At 26.9% G+C, this 18,214-nt stretch overlaps 1 protein-coding gene across 4 annotated transcripts; it reads left to right on the top strand.

Moving 5' to 3' along the window:
* Positions 1-621: 621 nt before the first annotated feature.
* LOC107453767 (tetratricopeptide repeat protein 14) lies at positions 622-18,150 on the top strand. 4 transcript variants are annotated; one of them, XM_016070708.3, is made up of 15 exons: positions 622-752; positions 2,048-2,152; positions 2,245-2,336; positions 2,426-2,505; positions 3,168-3,290; positions 3,366-3,438; positions 4,167-4,258; positions 5,216-5,253; positions 7,391-7,534; positions 8,612-8,683; positions 10,922-11,041; positions 13,124-13,246; positions 14,394-14,499; positions 14,914-15,026; positions 17,964-18,150. In XM_016070708.3, the coding sequence occupies exons 2-15, from the start codon at positions 2,070-2,072 to the stop codon at positions 18,088-18,090; spliced, it is 1,386 nt and encodes a 461-aa protein (XP_015926194.1). In that variant the 5' UTR covers positions 622-752; positions 2,048-2,069; the 3' UTR covers positions 18,091-18,150. The 4 variants fall into 4 exon arrangements, with proteins under 4 accessions (XP_015926194.1, XP_071033930.1, XP_071033931.1 ...); XM_071177829.1 differs by having other exon boundaries at positions 639-962; XM_071177830.1 differs by having other exon boundaries at positions 693-829.
* Positions 18,151-18,214: the final 64 nt, after the last annotated feature.

Below are 18,214 nucleotides of genomic sequence, written 5' to 3'. Positions count from 1 at the left end.
ATGTTCAATGCAGTTTTTAGTTCCATAGTTTTTAGTTTCCTAACTTGAAAGTTTTTAATCTATTTGATCCCACAGTGGACTGAGAGTTAAGACACGATTCCCAGTAGATCACCGAAGTCAAGTATCACTGGCTGAGGTCAGAGTACTGTTCTACCGTAAAGTGCTCGACTTTACTTGCAGGTCATCGGGCTACTAAAGCAGGGGAGCCATACCCTCTACAGAAGATCGAAATTGCGATAGCATGTCTCCGGATCATCCTGAGGGATGTTTCCCAGACCGTCATCAAAAGCTCATTGTGCAGCTCTAGTGCGACGTAAATAAAATATAGTCTCTACCTTTAATCTATTTAAAAATCAAGAGGGAGACTGGTGTACTCCCTTCTCCTATGACTCTCCACTCGCTATTGGTGAAAGCATGCAAAATGTTGCCATAAGTAGAAGGTTCTGCTCAATGCCATCTATAGCCCACTTCGATCGCCAATGGTGAACACGTCACGCTAAATAATCTCAAAATACATCGGATGCAGTAACCCGGAAATATAAGAGGTATAGAGTTTGCAGCGCTACCTAGTGTGAAAAATACCAACCATACCATCCATTTCTTTCAGAAGTTGGTTACGTCGTTTGATTGAACTTAGAATTTGCTTATGCGAAAATTGATCTACACCAGCAGGAAAATAAGCAGCTGTGATTGTTTTCGTTCCTCGTTCGAAATCATAACAATAAACGCATGAACATACAGAAATGAAATAGGTACATAAATTAGAATAATGTTTCAATCAAATATGATCTTTATATACTGAGAATGAGCACTTTCTTTTTATAATAAGGTATTTGAAAGAACATTATATCCAACTGTTTTGATGCATGTTTATGTCTTTAAATAAAGTGAGGTTGTGTACTTGATTATGTGAAATGATGTAATTCAGATCTGATTTTCAAAACTCCTTAGCAGAATAAAAGGTAGTATATCCTGTTTAATGTGTAGTTTAGTCACTTAAACAATAAAGAATTAAGCTTCTATGAACTCAAATATGTACTTACTTAAAAATTGCTTTTGGTGAAAACATTTATGAAATATGGCCTATTTTTTGAAATTTCTAGTATTGATGGGAAAAAAAATTATTTCGTCTTTTCTTTTTCCTGTAGTTTAAGTAATATTTTTTGGATAAATTGTAAAAAGAGACGTAGATTTTGTTTGTTACACTTTTAATGCCTAATGATGATTTTTTCAAATTTCGACGCACTTTTTTTTGTTCTGTTAATGATATTTTCTGTTATATGAAGTCAGTGAGTAATAAAAGCTTACAATATTGCATAACTTTGAAATTTTTTACATTCTTATAGAAAACAGATAAAATTAATTAAAAGTAAGGTTTTTTATTATACAGAATGATTTTCTAATATATATCTATGCATATATACAGCAAAAGCTCCAAGTTACAGACCAATCCAAAGAACACTCTAACCTAGGGAATTTAGGCAGAGAAGAACTTAAGTAGGGTTTATTTCTGTATTGCTGTCTGTTTACCCCAACTTTAATCACTAGGGTACCAAAGGGTTTTTGAACTTGTAAAATTTTAATCTGAAAAATTATGTTGAGGTTTTTTTTTGGGGGGGGGGGATACAATTATTATCTTTCTAGTTGGTAAGGTTTGTTCTTTATAGTTTCTCACATGCCACTGTCTGGAAGTGTCTGAAAAGTTGTCAATTGTTTTGTCACAGGCATATGGAAATCATTCCTATAAATGTTTCCACAAAATTTTGCATAGTTATTTTTTTTTCTAAATCAACAAAATGGTTTTATTTTGTTAAAACTTTATTTCTTGCTTCTTCTTATTATTAATATATTATCAATATTATATTATTCTGAGTTAACTAGTTTTTTAGTTATTCATTTAAATTGCTGTTGATTAATGTTATTTGTCTCCAAATATTTTTCTCCAAATTTAACCTGCACCAATTTATTATTATATTTAAAACCAAATGTTCACATAATTAAATGTTTTTAATATCCATACCTAAAGAATTATAAATTATTTTTTAAGGAGATTTTGTGAATGCATTTCAATGGATCAATACTTGTGGTTAAAATCTTTACACTCTCATGGACCATCACTCATAAATTCTGTAGTTAATGATGCTGTTATTGAGTAAGAAATTTTATAAATTATGCAGCCCAACTATTATTTAACGTTAATAAATTTTAAATTGGTAAAATTTTGTTATATTCTCTCTATTTTAGCTCACAAAATCTATCTAAAAAACAGAAAATATTCAACTTTATAAAAAACAAGCATGAAATCTTATTTCAAGAAAGACCTGCAGCATTTCAAAGTAAGAGTACTTATTTTCATTACTACTTTTCAAAAAGGTGTGAAAATGGAGAATAACTGTTTAAATATTTTTTTAAACCTTATTAATAGAATCACCATCTTTTGATCCTCTACCAGTTGAGCTTTTTTGGGATTGCTCAAAGGAACAAAGAAGAAAATTGTTCTTTAAAGTAAGATTAAAAACAATATTTCTTCCATTTTAAGTTTAATTTTTTATGCATAATGTTTAACTTGCTAGACGATAATTTCTACATTACGCCTCTCATCCTTTTTATTTGAATGTCTTGTATATGTTTTATGATTTTTTCTATTATTTTATTAGTTCCATCATTCATAATAATTCATTTGCTTTTATACATAATTATATCAGTAGGGATCATTTTCATTGTCGCTCAATTTTATTCATCATTACGGTTTTCATGACGCCAATACTACAAGTTTCAATTCTGCACCAAAAAATTACACTGAGTAAAGTTAAAATCACTTGCAAAAAATCGTGTACCTTCCATAACATTTTGAAGTCAATGGAGGTAACCCCTAAGAATGACCAACCTCCATCAACCACATTTTACTGTGGAACAGAGAGTGGTCGCTCCAGAGAGGTTTCATTGGATTCAGTTTTAATTCAAGTTAAAGAAAAAAATAGTTGTCTTTAAATTTGTGATTGTGTTCTATTTCTAATTTTTTTATTTCCTAAAATCAACATCTCAAATAAATGTTTTTAAATTATCTGTTCTGAACTTTTTGTAAAAAATGTTTTCTCTCTTGGCATTTTTTTGAATTTAGTATCACCATTCACAAAATCATTTAAATATTATCTTTTACTCTGTAGCATCTTGAGAGGGGTGATGTTTTGTTATTAAAAGTAATAAATGATGGTCTGTCTGACAATTACAAACTTCTAGTTCTTGCTAAACATCAGTGCTGTATGAAGTTGGATGATTTATCATTAGTTGTAAGTTTTTTTCTCACCATTTTCAATTCTGTATTTAATTTTTGTGTTTGCTAATATACTCCTTCTTTTTTACAGATGTATCTTCCAAAGTTAAAACAAGAGTTGGATTTAGTGGCCGGAGGAGTAATTAACTATGATGTAATAAGAGGTAAAGTGTTATTTTATTCTTTTAGATAGTAGTTTATTTATTTGTTATAAATGAATGTAATTACTTAGTGTTTAATTGATATTAATCAAGTGAAGTTACACTTTTAACTTAACTTGAACTCAAGTTAAGTTAAATTTAACTCAAGTTAAGTTGCACATTAAGTTACACTTGAGACAAAGAAAAATAGTATTAGTATTCTACACATATCTAAATAATATTGTTAAATTTCTTTTAAAATTTTTTATCAAAAAAATGTTATTTGAGAAATAAAAATGTGTTTTTATAGTTAAAAGGAGCTGCAAAATTTGCCTTCTAGGTACATTTATGTTGTTTAATACATTGTAAAAGTTTCGTTTAGTTAAAATTTTATGGTGGCCATTTTATCCTTTTTAAACAAAGAAAAAAAGAAATTTCAGAATATTGCAGGAGAAATTAAGTTTTAAAAAAATTATTAAGTAATTGTACTTAATATTTACGATTAAATTTAACTATAAGCCAATGAGTATTCACTCTGTAAAAATTTTATTTATTCCCTGGTTCAGAATTCAGATAGAAAATAAAAATAAATAATATGGCATTGATGGTATTTTATTTTAAATTTGAAAAAAAAATATTATAAATAAGTGAGAACATAAGTTCTAGGCCTTCAAAATATTGAAATACAGGTTGGGAGTTAAATTATAATTACTCATTTGAAGTAGTAATAATAGATAATTTTTTTATTGCAGCTGCTGTTTGTTCATGTTCTCTCCATGAACGTAAATTATTTGTTACACTTGATGACACCATTTTAGATGAAGATGCTGAGCCTGTTAAGCTTGTAAGTGTACTTAAGTAATTTATAAATTAATTTCAATATTTTTATAATTTCTTTTTTAAGTTCTTACTTCCTATGATGTTTAAAATTTACTAAATATATAATTTTATTTGTTTCTTTATGTATCTTATAGTTTTTTATGTAAGTAATCATAACCCTTTATACACAAATTTATTATTATTATCTAAAAGGGATACGAAAAAAATATTCTTATTGATAAAAAATATATATTTAAGTTTGGAAAAACACCATTGTAATTTTATAAATCACATCACTATTGTGGAAGATGAGACTAAAACCATCAAAATCTGTTTGATTGCCTAGGGGAAACAGGAATTGAAAGGCGGTTATTAGAAACACCTCTTGGTTTCATTAGGAAATCAAGCTAGTTTTTTATTCCAGTTTTTTTCAATATGATTCGACAGAGTTCAATAATGGTTTCTGAGCCTTAGTTGCTCGGAGGATATAATAGAGCATTCACTTTCCAATGAGGTGAATTGGGTTCGAATCTCAACAATGGCTTGTCAATGAGAATTCCGCACCAACCACAGTGCTGCCGTAAAAAATATCCTCAGTAGTAGACAGATCATGAGTTAAAGTCCCCTTGCCGTCAGATTAAATTGCTTATTGATATCAGATTTTTACATAAGCCTCTTTTTTAATGTTATTTTTAAAATTTTTTTATTCATGGAAAGTTGTGATTTTTACGGTTTATATCGTGATAGAATGTAAAATTCTTTGAAAATGATCTTTGATGTATATTCTTAAAACAGTCTATTAAAAGTTTTGAGAATAGTAGTTTTCCCACTAATTAGTTTTATATATTTTTTCTAATACCATGAAAAGTTTTTTATTTTAAAATGTAGTAGTGAAAATTTCTTTCGTAATTTATTATATTCTTTGGTAAGTTTCAGTTCTTTTATATTTCTAAATGTTTATAAAAGGAATTATATTTTATAGGGTAAAATTACTACTGATGAACTCCCATCTTATCTGGGGTAAGTTAAAAAGAAATTAATCTATCACTATATATTGTAAATAAAGTTTTAAGTTTTTATATCCTGAATTTACTTACGATTTAAAAAAAATTACATTTGATTTGTTTAATTTTGTCGAACTTCAACCAGTCATTTTTATTGATGAAAATTTAGTATTTAAAAGTTTTTATTCGTACTTAATTTGTTTAATCATCAATCCTCTTCAGGTTTTTTCTTCTAGGGTTTTCTTCATGTTAATACAAGTTCCTTGTCCTTAAGTCACCCTCAAAATCTTTCCACTATTTTTTTTTTTTTAACCGGGCCTAGTTCGTAACACTTTGATTTTCATACCTCGAGTGCATAATTTCCTTTAAGAATGGTGCAATACAGTCAATTCCTGCCCATTTAAGCTCTATGTTAGATTCAAAATAATATTCCAATACATTAAATTCAAAATAATATTATAAATATATTTTTTACTCATTCTTTTATAACAGAGGCATGTTTTGGTATTTTATGTTAACTTTTCAATTCAAACTTGTAAAGTACTTTATTCAAACTTAATACAATTCAATTGTTACATTCAAATTTAACTTTTCAATTCAAACATTTTGCAACTGCAAAAAAGAACATTAGTGAGATAAAAAATAGTGATTTTTGTTTCAGTATTGGAATTTTTTTAGTTGTTTCTTTAGAAAATTCAATTTCCATAAAACACTTCTGTTTATAATTGCTTGAACCACAAAACTTATTTATTATCTTTTGACAAATTTATTTTTCATAAAGGTTCTTGCAATTTTTATTTATTCATTTTTTTGTTTCACTTCATATCCATTACGTAACTAAGTATGATTAATATACAACAGTTTCTAACTTTAAGGATTTGTTTTTTTAAATAATAAAAATTTAGTGCAGAAAATATTATAATTCTGAAATAGGTATACTTAATTAATCTCAAATATTCAGTAATTATACGGATTATTAAAAATTAAGGTTGTGTTCAATAAAATAACTTAATATCGTAAACTTATACAAACAATTATAACGTAAATGTTTTTCTTATCCTTTTATATATTATGGAAGCTCTTTTTTTATTTTTCATAATTTTTTCTCTCTCTTTTGATCTGACATTGAAGGGGAAAAAAACTCTAACTGTTCAATAGTTATACTGTTTTTAATGTTCAATTTGAACATTGAATACTTTTCTGATTAAAAACTAAACTTTATATTAACTAATTGACTGTAATAAATTGAGAAAAAGTATTTTGAATTCTTTGATGATTGAAAGAGAGAGACCATGAGTGATTTCAATTTTTGAAATTTATTTATTTAATGGGGAAGCATATAATACTTTAATTCAAATGTGGTAAGTGGTATTGACAATGCTTATGTATGTTAAGCTATAATTCTTGCTAAAAAAATGTAGTTTGAGAACTGAATGTTATGTCAGTGTCTAAACACTTGTTTTATGAAATATTTAAGTTTCAAATTTAATCACTAAATAATTGCAACATAATAAGGGGAAAGGTTTGCTAATGAGTGAAAGCTATTGCTTTTCCAGCTTCTTACTTTCTCTACTTCATTTTATCAGAATTTGTAATTCATAAAATTCCAATATTAAAATGAGTAATAAATTGTTTTATAAAGTTGTATTTTGCATAAAAATTTTTTTGGTTGGATAAGTCATAAAATTTTGCGCAAAAATTTTTCAGTTGATTTTATTATAGTTCCAATGATATGACAAATTATGCAGAAACTTAAATTAACATCAAAAAGCTAATAATTTCAGCTGCTCTCCTAATTAAACCATTAGGATTTATCTTCCAGATTGTGGAATATTCTCATATTTAGAGAGGTAAAATTCCAAATTCGTCGAATAAAGGATTGTTTATTCAAAGATACTTTTGTGTCTTTTTTTTAAAAATTTAGTGAATATCATCAACACAAAACAATTAGCATATTCAAGGTTCGACCCAAAAACCATTTTGTTTGTGAAAATCCGATCATTAGATCAGAAATAAATGTATTATTTAAAATCGACTATCAAAAGCAAATTTATTTAGTTTACATGCTGTTCATACTAAGTTCTCTGTAAAAAAAGGTCATAGTTATAATACCATCTATCATTTCCGTTTCTCACATAATATTTTTTTTAAAGTGAATTGCAAGTTTCACATTCAAGTTACAAAGCCTATTGTCACCAAAGCTCTGCATTTGTAGATCCCAACTGGGCCAATCAGCTATATGATGTTCTTGGATTAAAGAAAAACTACTTACATTCTTTCTACAGAGAATGGGATGGGTCAGTTGAATCTTTATGGTCTAGTTTTTTGTATTTTTTATGTATAATATCTTTCTGCATTAATCTAATAATTTCCTTCTGTTTAGCTAATAATATAAATGGCTAACAAAGTAGAACTTATATTATGCTGTTTACATATCAGTTAATTATTAAGAATAAAACTACTTCCAACCTCAAAATTTTTAGATGATGCAGTTATTTACCTACTTTTTATTCAGATTCATTTGGTACCCCATATTTTTTGACAGTACTTTTCCAGTATTTTTCACAATATTTTAATGTCTCCTGAAAATGAAGTTTTTATATCTAGCTCTTTTTAAATGTACATATTTGTTTCCTCTAACATTCTCATATTATGTGCTTTTAATACTTAGGTACCTGCTCGTACCCATGAGTCAGGATCAAAATCTAGATTGCATGTATTTTTTTAATTAGCTTTTCAAAACTTTTAAAAATAAAATGACTTTTGATTGTTAAAAGTTGTAAACTTTTTTTTTTAATCAAACAACTAATTTGAGTTTTATAAGACAAATTACTTAGCCTCCTCTATTTAAAGTGAGATTTTTTTAGTTCCACTATTTCTCCTAAAGGGTATATAAATATTTAATGTTTTGTTAAATATCTTATAAAATCATCTTGGTACTACTTTAAAATTTAAATTGTTTCTTAACTTTCAAATGTTCTATTTTTATAACTATTTTGCTTACAGTTTAGAAAAGATTTTACTTTAATTTTTTTATTATTTGTTTCTATTCTGTTGTTATTAATTCTTTGATATTTACATAAATTGTCTCACTAAAACCACTAAAGAAAATTTACTGAACCAAATTTTTCTACTGCCCACAGTAATAACTTATATTTATAGAAACTTTTTATTTAAAATTTTTTCTATGGACCTCACAGTTATAATGCTTTTTATATTTGGTTGCTGTTAAAAAGTGTTGAAAATTTTTGTCATCAATCCAATCTTAAATAGAAAAGTATTTTAAGGAACTACTAATTTTTATGTTTGCAAATGTTTTTACTGTATACCTAAAGTTAATTTGCTATGTAATCAACGGAAACTGTGTTTTTTAGAAAACAATGTCCTGCAGCTGAAACTGGTAAAGTCATAAAAATGAAACACATAATGTGGCTTTCTGATATGCAGTATGTATTTTTATCTTTTAATTTTTAAATTATAATGTTTAATTTTTTTGTTTTAATAAAAAGAATTTTTAGCTATATTGTATCAACAGTAATAATGTAAAATTATAGTAAATAGTTGACTACTTGTTCTTTGTATGGAGAGAAAGGAATTGTAAACAAGTAATAACTCAGGACCACTCATTGCAAACGATAGAAAACGGGGATTGCAGGTCAGCATTAAATATCAAATAGTGACTTAATTTATAAAAAGTAAATAAGAATATAATTGAAAATTAACAAACTTATAATAGGTATAAAGAAGTTTAATTGGGAAAAAAATTATGTGCTTAAAGAAAAATATTTACAAGCCAAAAGGAAAATAAGTTAACTCAATAATTTTTTTAAAAACTGGAAATTTAGATTTGAACACTATTTTTCAACTTAAGCAATACATTTCTGATATTTGTAACAGATTACTGTTTATTTTCTGTAAGTTTGAGTGAATACAGAAGTTTCTCATTGCTTCAAAGACTTCAAAATCTACCACAAATGTTGCAATTGGTTATGGTTGCTGTCTTTATATGCATCGCTTTGCACTTCTTCAACTATTTATTGAAACAACAAAACCTCAAGTATAACATTTTAATCAACTGATGTATAAACATCAAATACTTTCACCAAATTAAAACAAATCCTCATTTTCTTTTTCATACCTCCATGAGATACAGTTTCTTCTCTCAAAATGAAATAACTTCACTATTTTTGTTTAAGTCGCTCAAAATTCTGAACTATAAATTCAGGAATATCTGGTATCAAAGCAATCTAAACGGGTATTATTAACATTATGTGAGTCGCATTTATTACAGGACCAATTAATCAGTACCATACATATAGGAAAGTGAAAAATGAAGAAACGCTAGATTGAGATTTGACTGTTGGAAAAAATTTGTTTTCATGCAACTTTCTCCTAATAAATAGCTTTGATTCAATTCTTGACACAGAATAATTAAATCATTAAAATGATTAATTCTTACTTCATTTTAATTCTTTGTGTTCATGTTAAACATAACAATTTTACACCCAGCAATAATAACAAATAGTGATTTTTTTTATTAATAATTTTTCATATCTGATTTATGACTTACACCTGAATAAATTAATATTACTGTAACATAAAGAATAACTGGCTCTCTAAATTATCAAGGAAAATACAAACAATACAATGACATTCAAATTGTATACTGATGAAAATGATATTGTTACCTAAAGTACAGATTTTTGTCCTGAAAAATTATTTAAAAAATACTTGTTTTGTGTTTTACCAGACTTATTTAGAAAACACTCCTTATATTACATCAGATTATGAAATTGAAATATTAGGGTGGTTTTATTATTACTTGGTTTTTCATTTACACTATTTATAGATTTTGAAATTACAAAAATTATTAAATTTGGGCTGATTTCAAAGCTATGTTTTTAATTTATTTTTTAGTATTTATGATACATCTTGCTTTTTTTTTATATCAAATTTTAAGGAAACTTTGGAAACATTTGTATAACTCAATATTTGAATAATCAAGAACACAGTGTTCTCTCTTTGTTTTAACTTCAATTGGAAAAGTATTAGACTATATATCTTATACTCTATTTTACTTTCTTCTGTAGGCTTTGTGTATTTTGATATTGTTCTTTTACAATCTTCTTCTAACCACTAAATGTATGATTTTTTCCCAAAATATACATGACTGGGGAACCATGTAAATAGAGCTGGGATAGCCTGGTTGGTAGGGATTCAAACTCCCATTCTCATGAACGGGAATTTGAATCCAGCCTTTCGAAGACTTTCTGTGTAGTAAATGGTGCCTGGTGCACGTTAAATTTGTCTGTGTAAAAAGTCCTCCATGTTCCCATAACAAATTAAACCTCTGGGGGTACTGGATTAGAGATAGTTTGTTTTCTGGTTCAGGTCAAAATCATTGAATGAATAAATGGATGCATGAAAGAGTCCTCTAAATCCCAATTCCTGAAAAACCTGACACATTTTGTATATTTTTTGTCCAGCTTTAGTTTAAAAATCATCAGACTTCTAATTAACTAAAATTATTGGAAAAATTGAAATTAATAAAATTTTTATATTGTGATGAATTGAGTTCTAAGAGAATCAATACAAGTCAATATTAGAATTTAAATGAGTTAATTGTATTGCATCTTATAAAATTAAATATTATTAAAGGAATAACTTTATCTCTTTGTTTATAGCTACAACAAAGCTGTAGAATACTACCAAGCTCAAAACTTCACTCAAGCTATACTATGTTTGAATCAATCATTGGCTATTTATCCACAGAATAAAAAAGCACTTGTTTCCCGTGGAACATTGTAAGCATACAAATATAAATATTATTTTTATAAGCTAGAAAAAGTATTTTTTTATTTCTTACTGTTTTATTATATGGTTTACTGCGCTATTTTCATATTTTTAAAATTTGTATTTTACCAAATTATATTCATGTTTATCATAGTTTGAAAGTCATTAAAATCTCAAAATCTAAATTTTTTTTTCTTTTAAAAGGATAAAGTTACTAAATTCTCCTTAGAGTAAGCTTTGAGATGGTCCATATTGATGAAAATTATTTTACTTATTTTATCATCACATTATTGACAACTCTACTTCTTTTTTCATTGTGTACAATGTTGTTGTAATGAATTGGATGATATAGTTAGAAATTATTGCCAAATTGTTCAAATGAGCATTTTTGGTGAAAAAAAGCCACAATTTCCATGTTGGTTATAAGATGTTCCTATGCATAATGTTATTATCTAGTGAAAATGTAAGAAATTTGTACATATTCCATCTGTAAAATTTACTCAAGAACAGTTAGATATAAAAATGTTAAATGTCACTTTTGGAAAAAGAAAAGTGTGGCTTATAACCATATATCCCTAAACTCTCAATATTAGTGAGGCACTCAAATCTAACGGATATTGTCAAGAAAATTTTTTTATATTTATATATATACAGTGAAACCTCCATTAAGCGGACATTCATGGGACCAAAAAATTTGTCCGTTTATGAGAGTTGTCCGTTTACGGGAAGGGTACCCTAATAACGAAATTTAACACCGTAAATTGTTTTTTGAATATTCTCAAAGATGTAGAAATTATTAAATAATATCTACAAGGATACTGTAAATATCTACAAGAATATTTATTTAAACAATAAGAAAGATAAAAAAGNGTGAAACCTTTGTGAAACAGACACTGATGGGACCTAAAAAATTGTACGGTAACAGAAGGGTACACTAATATATCAAATCTTCAGCGTCGTAAATTGTTTTTAGAGTTATTGCATTGATCTATAAATAAATAATTTACAATAACTATTCATAATGATATTTAAACAGACATTCGAGTTAGTCATATAATACCGAATAGGCGCTATTAATCCTAAGTCACTTCCTGAGACGGTTTTATTATTAGGTTTCCCCCCAGCCTAACGACTTCCAGTCACTTGATAGCAAATGTGGTAATACCTCCTTGAAGATTCTCTTGATGCACAGAAAAAAAAAAGAAAGGAGCAATGCATATCTGTAAGCTTTGAGGCCCTATGAATGTCTTCAACATCCACAACTGATCATCTGTCAAATGTCTGAATAAATGTTTCATTTATCTGAACACCTCAATGACTAGATTTCTGTTCTCTCTTTTTTTTTAACTCAGCTGTGTAAAATATAGTCTCCAAAATGATTAGAAGTAGCAAAAAATTTTCAGTGATGAGGAAGTGAGAGCATTTAAGGTGTCCTATCAACTTATGAGGTCTCGTAGCCAGCATTGACCAGATCAAAAGATGCCACTTTCTGAAATATTCCACAAGAATAGCATCATTTTCTCTTCTTTCTTTGCAAAGACAAAGGGAGTGACAGGAGAATGATTAATTCTTTAGTAGTGAAGTAACTTAGCAATTTTTTTAAATTGTTGATATAGGAAGAAATTTACATGCTTTCAAAATAGTGGAAAGTTGCATATTTCTTCCTTAAATTTTAAAGCAGAAATAATATTTTTTCTTCAAATTTCGAAAAATTGATGGCTCCGATGTGAGGAGATAGGAAATTATGTTTCAGGTTATAAATGACTGTCTACTTTGCGAAGATATTACACAATGGTTTATTCATAAAAATTTAAGGTGAATTAAAAATGTGTCCGTTCACATATATTGAAATAATAATGAATATATGTGCATAAATATTATTTTTTCTCTTTAATGTTTCCTAGAAGTAGTGAATAATCTATTTTCCTATTGCTAGTTTGTATTCTAAGTTTATTTTGATTGAAAATTGCAACTTCTGAAAAAAAATATTTTAAATTTTGTTGTTGTTATAACTAATATCTTAAAATTTTTTAGAGACAATAATTATGCCAGTCTTAAGGATAGTTCTTGATTAAATACATTTTCAATTTCAGGTATTTTAAAACAAATAATTTGAACAAGGCATTTATTGACACAGATCAAGCTATGCAGTTAGATCCTTTATATGAACCAGCACAAAAACAAATGTCTGTATTGCTTGTTGATGTTGCAAAAGAGTAAGTTTACCCATTTTATTTTTTTGTGTTTCATCAGAGTATATATAATTGCTTTACCTCACTTATGATTGTTATTATAATATTTTTGTCTAAATTAACTTTTTGGTTTTGAGGTTTAATATGCAAATTTTTTTTATTTTATTATGATTGTAGAACCATTCATAAGAATAAAACTAATACAGTTCGTTATTGATGGTTCAAGTTTCTTTTTATTTCATTATCAAATAGTGTAGAAAATGCTAAAAAAAATATCAACGATTGCTCTGTTTGTTCATGGTGTGTAACGTTTTTAAAAAGTGCTTATTTTTGAAAATGAGAATTTTTTTTTTACCACCTCGATTTTCGCCATGTATTATGTAAAAGCGTGCTTTTCTCATTGTTCTATTCAACGTTTTCCCAATTCAATCTACCGCTATCTATTTTGGCGTACCGTCGGTCCATTGCGTATGAGAACGCCTATCATTTTACATGTTTGATGAAATACTTACTGTTCCGCATGTGTTTCTACTGAGGTGGGTTCGATGAGATTATTGCACTTTCATGTGCAACGCTGCTTCATTTTGCAAGATATTCTCAATTTTAAGTTTCATTTTCCAGCCTCTGATATCGAACTCAAAAATCTCTTGATCATTTTATAATGGAAAATATAATCAAGAAAATAGTTCTTTGTCAGAAACTAGTTACTTTATTATGATCATGTAAAGTGTTTGAAAACTATTTTCATTTTGTAAATGTATATAGTGCTTAAAAATATTTTTCGAGTGCTTAAAAAGCGCTTATTTTTTGTTGAAAGATTTGGCTACGCACCCTGTTGTTTATCAATTATTGTTTTTTATTTATCAAAAATAGTACATTTGATTTATGTTATTATATTCAATCTATAACTTGTAATTTTTTAAAGAAAAGGAATGTAATTTTATATTCCTTTTGGATAATATATTTCATAAAATATTTCTGCTTGCGAAAAAATAATTTATACTCAAATAAGGAAAACAATTTGATGTTAAGTTAACATCAAACTGTTTTCCTTATTTAATATTAAATAACCGGTGGGTATTAAATAAACGTTTTGATAATTTGTGTGATTCAAATAATCGATCCTTAATTGAATAGTCAAAGACTAATTTCAATATTTTTTCTATTTCAGGCATAAAAAAACTAATAAGTTTGCTTTGGCTAAGGAAGCATTAAGAATGGCTATTCATTTGAATGATCTTAATGAAGAAGCAAAACAACTGTTGCTGAAAATAGAAGTAAATACATTTAATATGATTTTAATTTTTTTGCTTTGCTTGCTATTGCGTTAAAATTGATAGCAACTAAAATTAATTTTTCTACAAAATAGTTATATTTTCCAAAATTCTTTGCAATTATAGTGTAATGTGCTTTTTACATTTTTCTAATGGCTGGATGCTGAGTCTTCTAAAAGCTTTTTTTCTACTAGACTTTGTGTTAAGTGCGATATTAAAAATTTTATTATCACTAAATAGCTAGTGGATGTTATAAACAAAAGCATTGTTAGTTAGGTTATGTATAGACTTTACTTTAAATGATTTTTTTTTTGCATCAGCTTTAATTTTTTTGGTTAAAAATATTGCTAATGCAGTAGAATATTAGGAAAAATATTTTTCAAATAATTACTTAAATTTATGCAACTTTTTTTTAAGGAGGAAGAAGAAGAAATTGAATGTCTTAAAAGCAATAAAATTTCTTTGATTCCAACAATTGTTAATGGAAGTCCTACTAAAACTCATAAACCAAGTCCTACAAAGAAAAAGAGGTATGTTTAAAAGCCTTGTGGTAATAATTCTTTACTTGTATCACTTTTGAAATTGTTTATTTAAAGTGTATAATTGCAACTGAAGCTAATTAATCAACAATGAAATTATTTTTATTAAATTTTAATTGATGTGATCTTTTTTTAATGTTTATGCATGTATTTTATTTAGTAACTGTTTGATATTAGATGCCTTTTACTGTGTTTTAAATTATGGTTTTGTCAGATGCATATTGTTCATTTAATTTGGCTGTGCCTTGAATTTTTTTAGCTACTTTTGGCGGAAACGATTAAAAAATTTTTTTGACAAATTCAAACTCTTCAAAAAAAATTCCAGATGTTTCATTTATAGTTAAATAAGATACGTGGAAATTTTATTTTGATGCAGAACAGTTCTATAATGGTACATAAGAAAAAAATAAGATAAAAGAGGTTGAGAATTGATTTTAACTCTCGTAATCACAGACTCGAGTAGTATGAAGAGAAGGTCTAATTGTGGACAGTTCACATCATGCGCTTCCTTTGTTTTCGGTATTACCATCTCGTCCAGTTCTGGTTTTCTTTGCCCCTGGCTGCAATGTTATTATTTTTAAAAGCTTCTGTAATATTGGTTTGCTTATGTATTATGTTTCACTTCTATAGTGTCCGGAAGGCAATATCTCTATGGTGAAGTTTTTTTAAAATTTTTTTACTCTTCTTGTTTGTAATCAACATACCTCTCAAAGGTTTAAAATTAAATAAGATTTACTTTCACAAATTGCATATATTTTGCAAATATTATTGACAAATTCTTAAAAAATAATTGTGCTAAAGTGTACATTTATCACTGTTACAAAAAGCGTTAGCTTGACACAAAGAAAGTAATGATTGAATTCAATGTAGCATTATAATTTCATTGATTTGAATATATTGTAAACATCTGAACATATTCAAATTGTTTGATGATCTTCAGATGTTCAAGGATAGTCGTCACCAATATTTTAATATTAATCTCAATGAAGCAATTGATTTTTTAAATCAATTACGTAAAAAACTCTACTGGTAAAAATAGTTAAAATTATTATTTTCTTTCCATATTTTTGCCAGAGGGGTAGGATCTTGAAAATTGAACGAAAGGTTAGATAATTAAGAGTAGTTATTCACTTACTTTAAAAATTTAATCAGAGATGATTTAAAGGTATGACTGATGAGAAAAGTAACAAGCAATAGCAAGTCATAAAGTTTGTAATAAATAATAAAACATTAATTTTTATTAATTACAGCAGTATGTTTACTTCCTAAAATTTCTCCGGAAAATTTTATGATTAAAATTTGTTAAGATATTGTGAAAAGCTAGTTTCCGGAAATTGCATTTATAATTCCAATGCTAATAAGCATTAATTTGGCATAACACTTTCTTTATTTAACTTTTACACATTTTTTGTTTTAAAGAAAAACAGTTGTAATTAAGTAAACTTATATTCTTCATAAAAATTTTGTATTAATTCAAGCAAAATTTATACATCTTTGATTATGACTTTTCAAAATATCATATATTTTTTCAAGTAAAATCTTTGTTAAAATGTATTAAGGAGAGAGTAAATGATGCTTCATTATTTAAAAATTTGTTTTTCAATTTATCGAAATATATATATTTTTTTATTATTGATCTCTAGTGGTAACTTTTTCTCCTTCATTTTTACTTTAAAAAATATTTATTCCTCTATATATTATAAAATATTTTTATGCATACATCTTCTGATATAACGGTACAAAAATAATAATTTTTTCATATCGTAAAAAGAGAATTTTCGTTTTCCTTATTTAAAAAAAAATTTATTTGATCAAATGAAAAATATATTTCTTTGCTTTTTTTACTGAATGATCTCTGAATTTTCTAATGAAGATTATGAAAGAAACTACTTATTTGAAAAGCTGTACAAGAAATAGACACACAATAAAAAATTATGCCAAACAAAAAGGGATTGACCCTGTAATAGCCCAATTTATATAAATCGGGATCTATTTATTTGTCACAATGATCAATCACGTTTCGTTTATTTTGATTGTAAATTGAAATTAAATAAAGGTGACAACACAAACTGATGGTTGAATTTAGAGAGCCAGAAGAAGCTATTTATTTCATGTTGAATTCTGGAGCTAGTCTCAGATTTTGCACTGTGATTATCATTTTTTACTCATGACCAGAACTGGCTCGTTGATCTTCCTAAGCTAGCTTTAGTGATTATGGGGGTAATTAACAAAAATATCTAGCAGAGACTAACTAATTATTGTTTCATTTGAAAGTAAAAAGTGTTTATATATTCACTTTTTTTTTGTATGAAGTGATTTCATTGGATATTACAAAAAATATATATTTTCCTGATTTCAGCAGAATTTAAACTGTTTTTATTTCTTGAACAATGAATCATTCCTTGAAGCTTTAATAAAAAGTAAATGCATGATTATAATGTGATTTAATCCTTAAGAGATAGATAAAAGTATGACAATAAAATTGAAAGGATCTTGCTTAATTTAATGAACCCAAAAGAAACTGATACTTAGGAGAAAGTGGTTAATTGCTGTAAACAATAATGGTGCAGTATATGGTGATTGGAAAGAATCAGAAATATTAAAAGATATTACTGTGTTGAAAGATTTGTCAGAAGGGAAAGATGACAAGACAGTAAATTTAAACAAAATGTATAATCACAGGTATTACAACATAGCTGCAAATTCAAGGTCATACTTTGGACAAAAACAGTAGTTAAAATATGGTTAGATTTGAACATTTTGACTTGAAAATAGCAAACTGAGATGTATGTTAATAGAAATTGATGTGGTGTCATTAATTTGTTGTGTTTAAATATTTTGTCTTACCTTACAAATAAATTCTTGCTTTTCTTTTGGTATCAAGATAATGTTGATGCTATGTTACTAATGATTAAAACAATACTATAGGCGAAGGCACAGAAGTCGTCGTGAAGAATATGAAAGGAGGAAGCAGTTAAGACACAAGTCAAAATCTGGATCACCAAAGAGAAAAAAATCATTGCAATCTGTTATAAACAAAGTTGTAGCACCTTGATTTACTGCTTATTATTGTATATTTGTAAAATATATTGTAAATAAATTTATTTGTATGGTCGTTGCTTCTGTTTTGAAAAAGTGTATAACATACCTATTTTGTTAGTTTCCAACTATTGTTTAAA

The sequence above is a fragment of the Parasteatoda tepidariorum genome, chromosome 1 (assembly GCF_043381705.1).
Source record: "Parasteatoda tepidariorum isolate YZ-2023 chromosome 1, CAS_Ptep_4.0, whole genome shotgun sequence".
Taxonomy (NCBI): Eukaryota; Metazoa; Arthropoda; class Arachnida; order Araneae; family Theridiidae; genus Parasteatoda; species Parasteatoda tepidariorum.
This window is presented reverse-complemented; position numbering and strand designations above follow the sequence as displayed.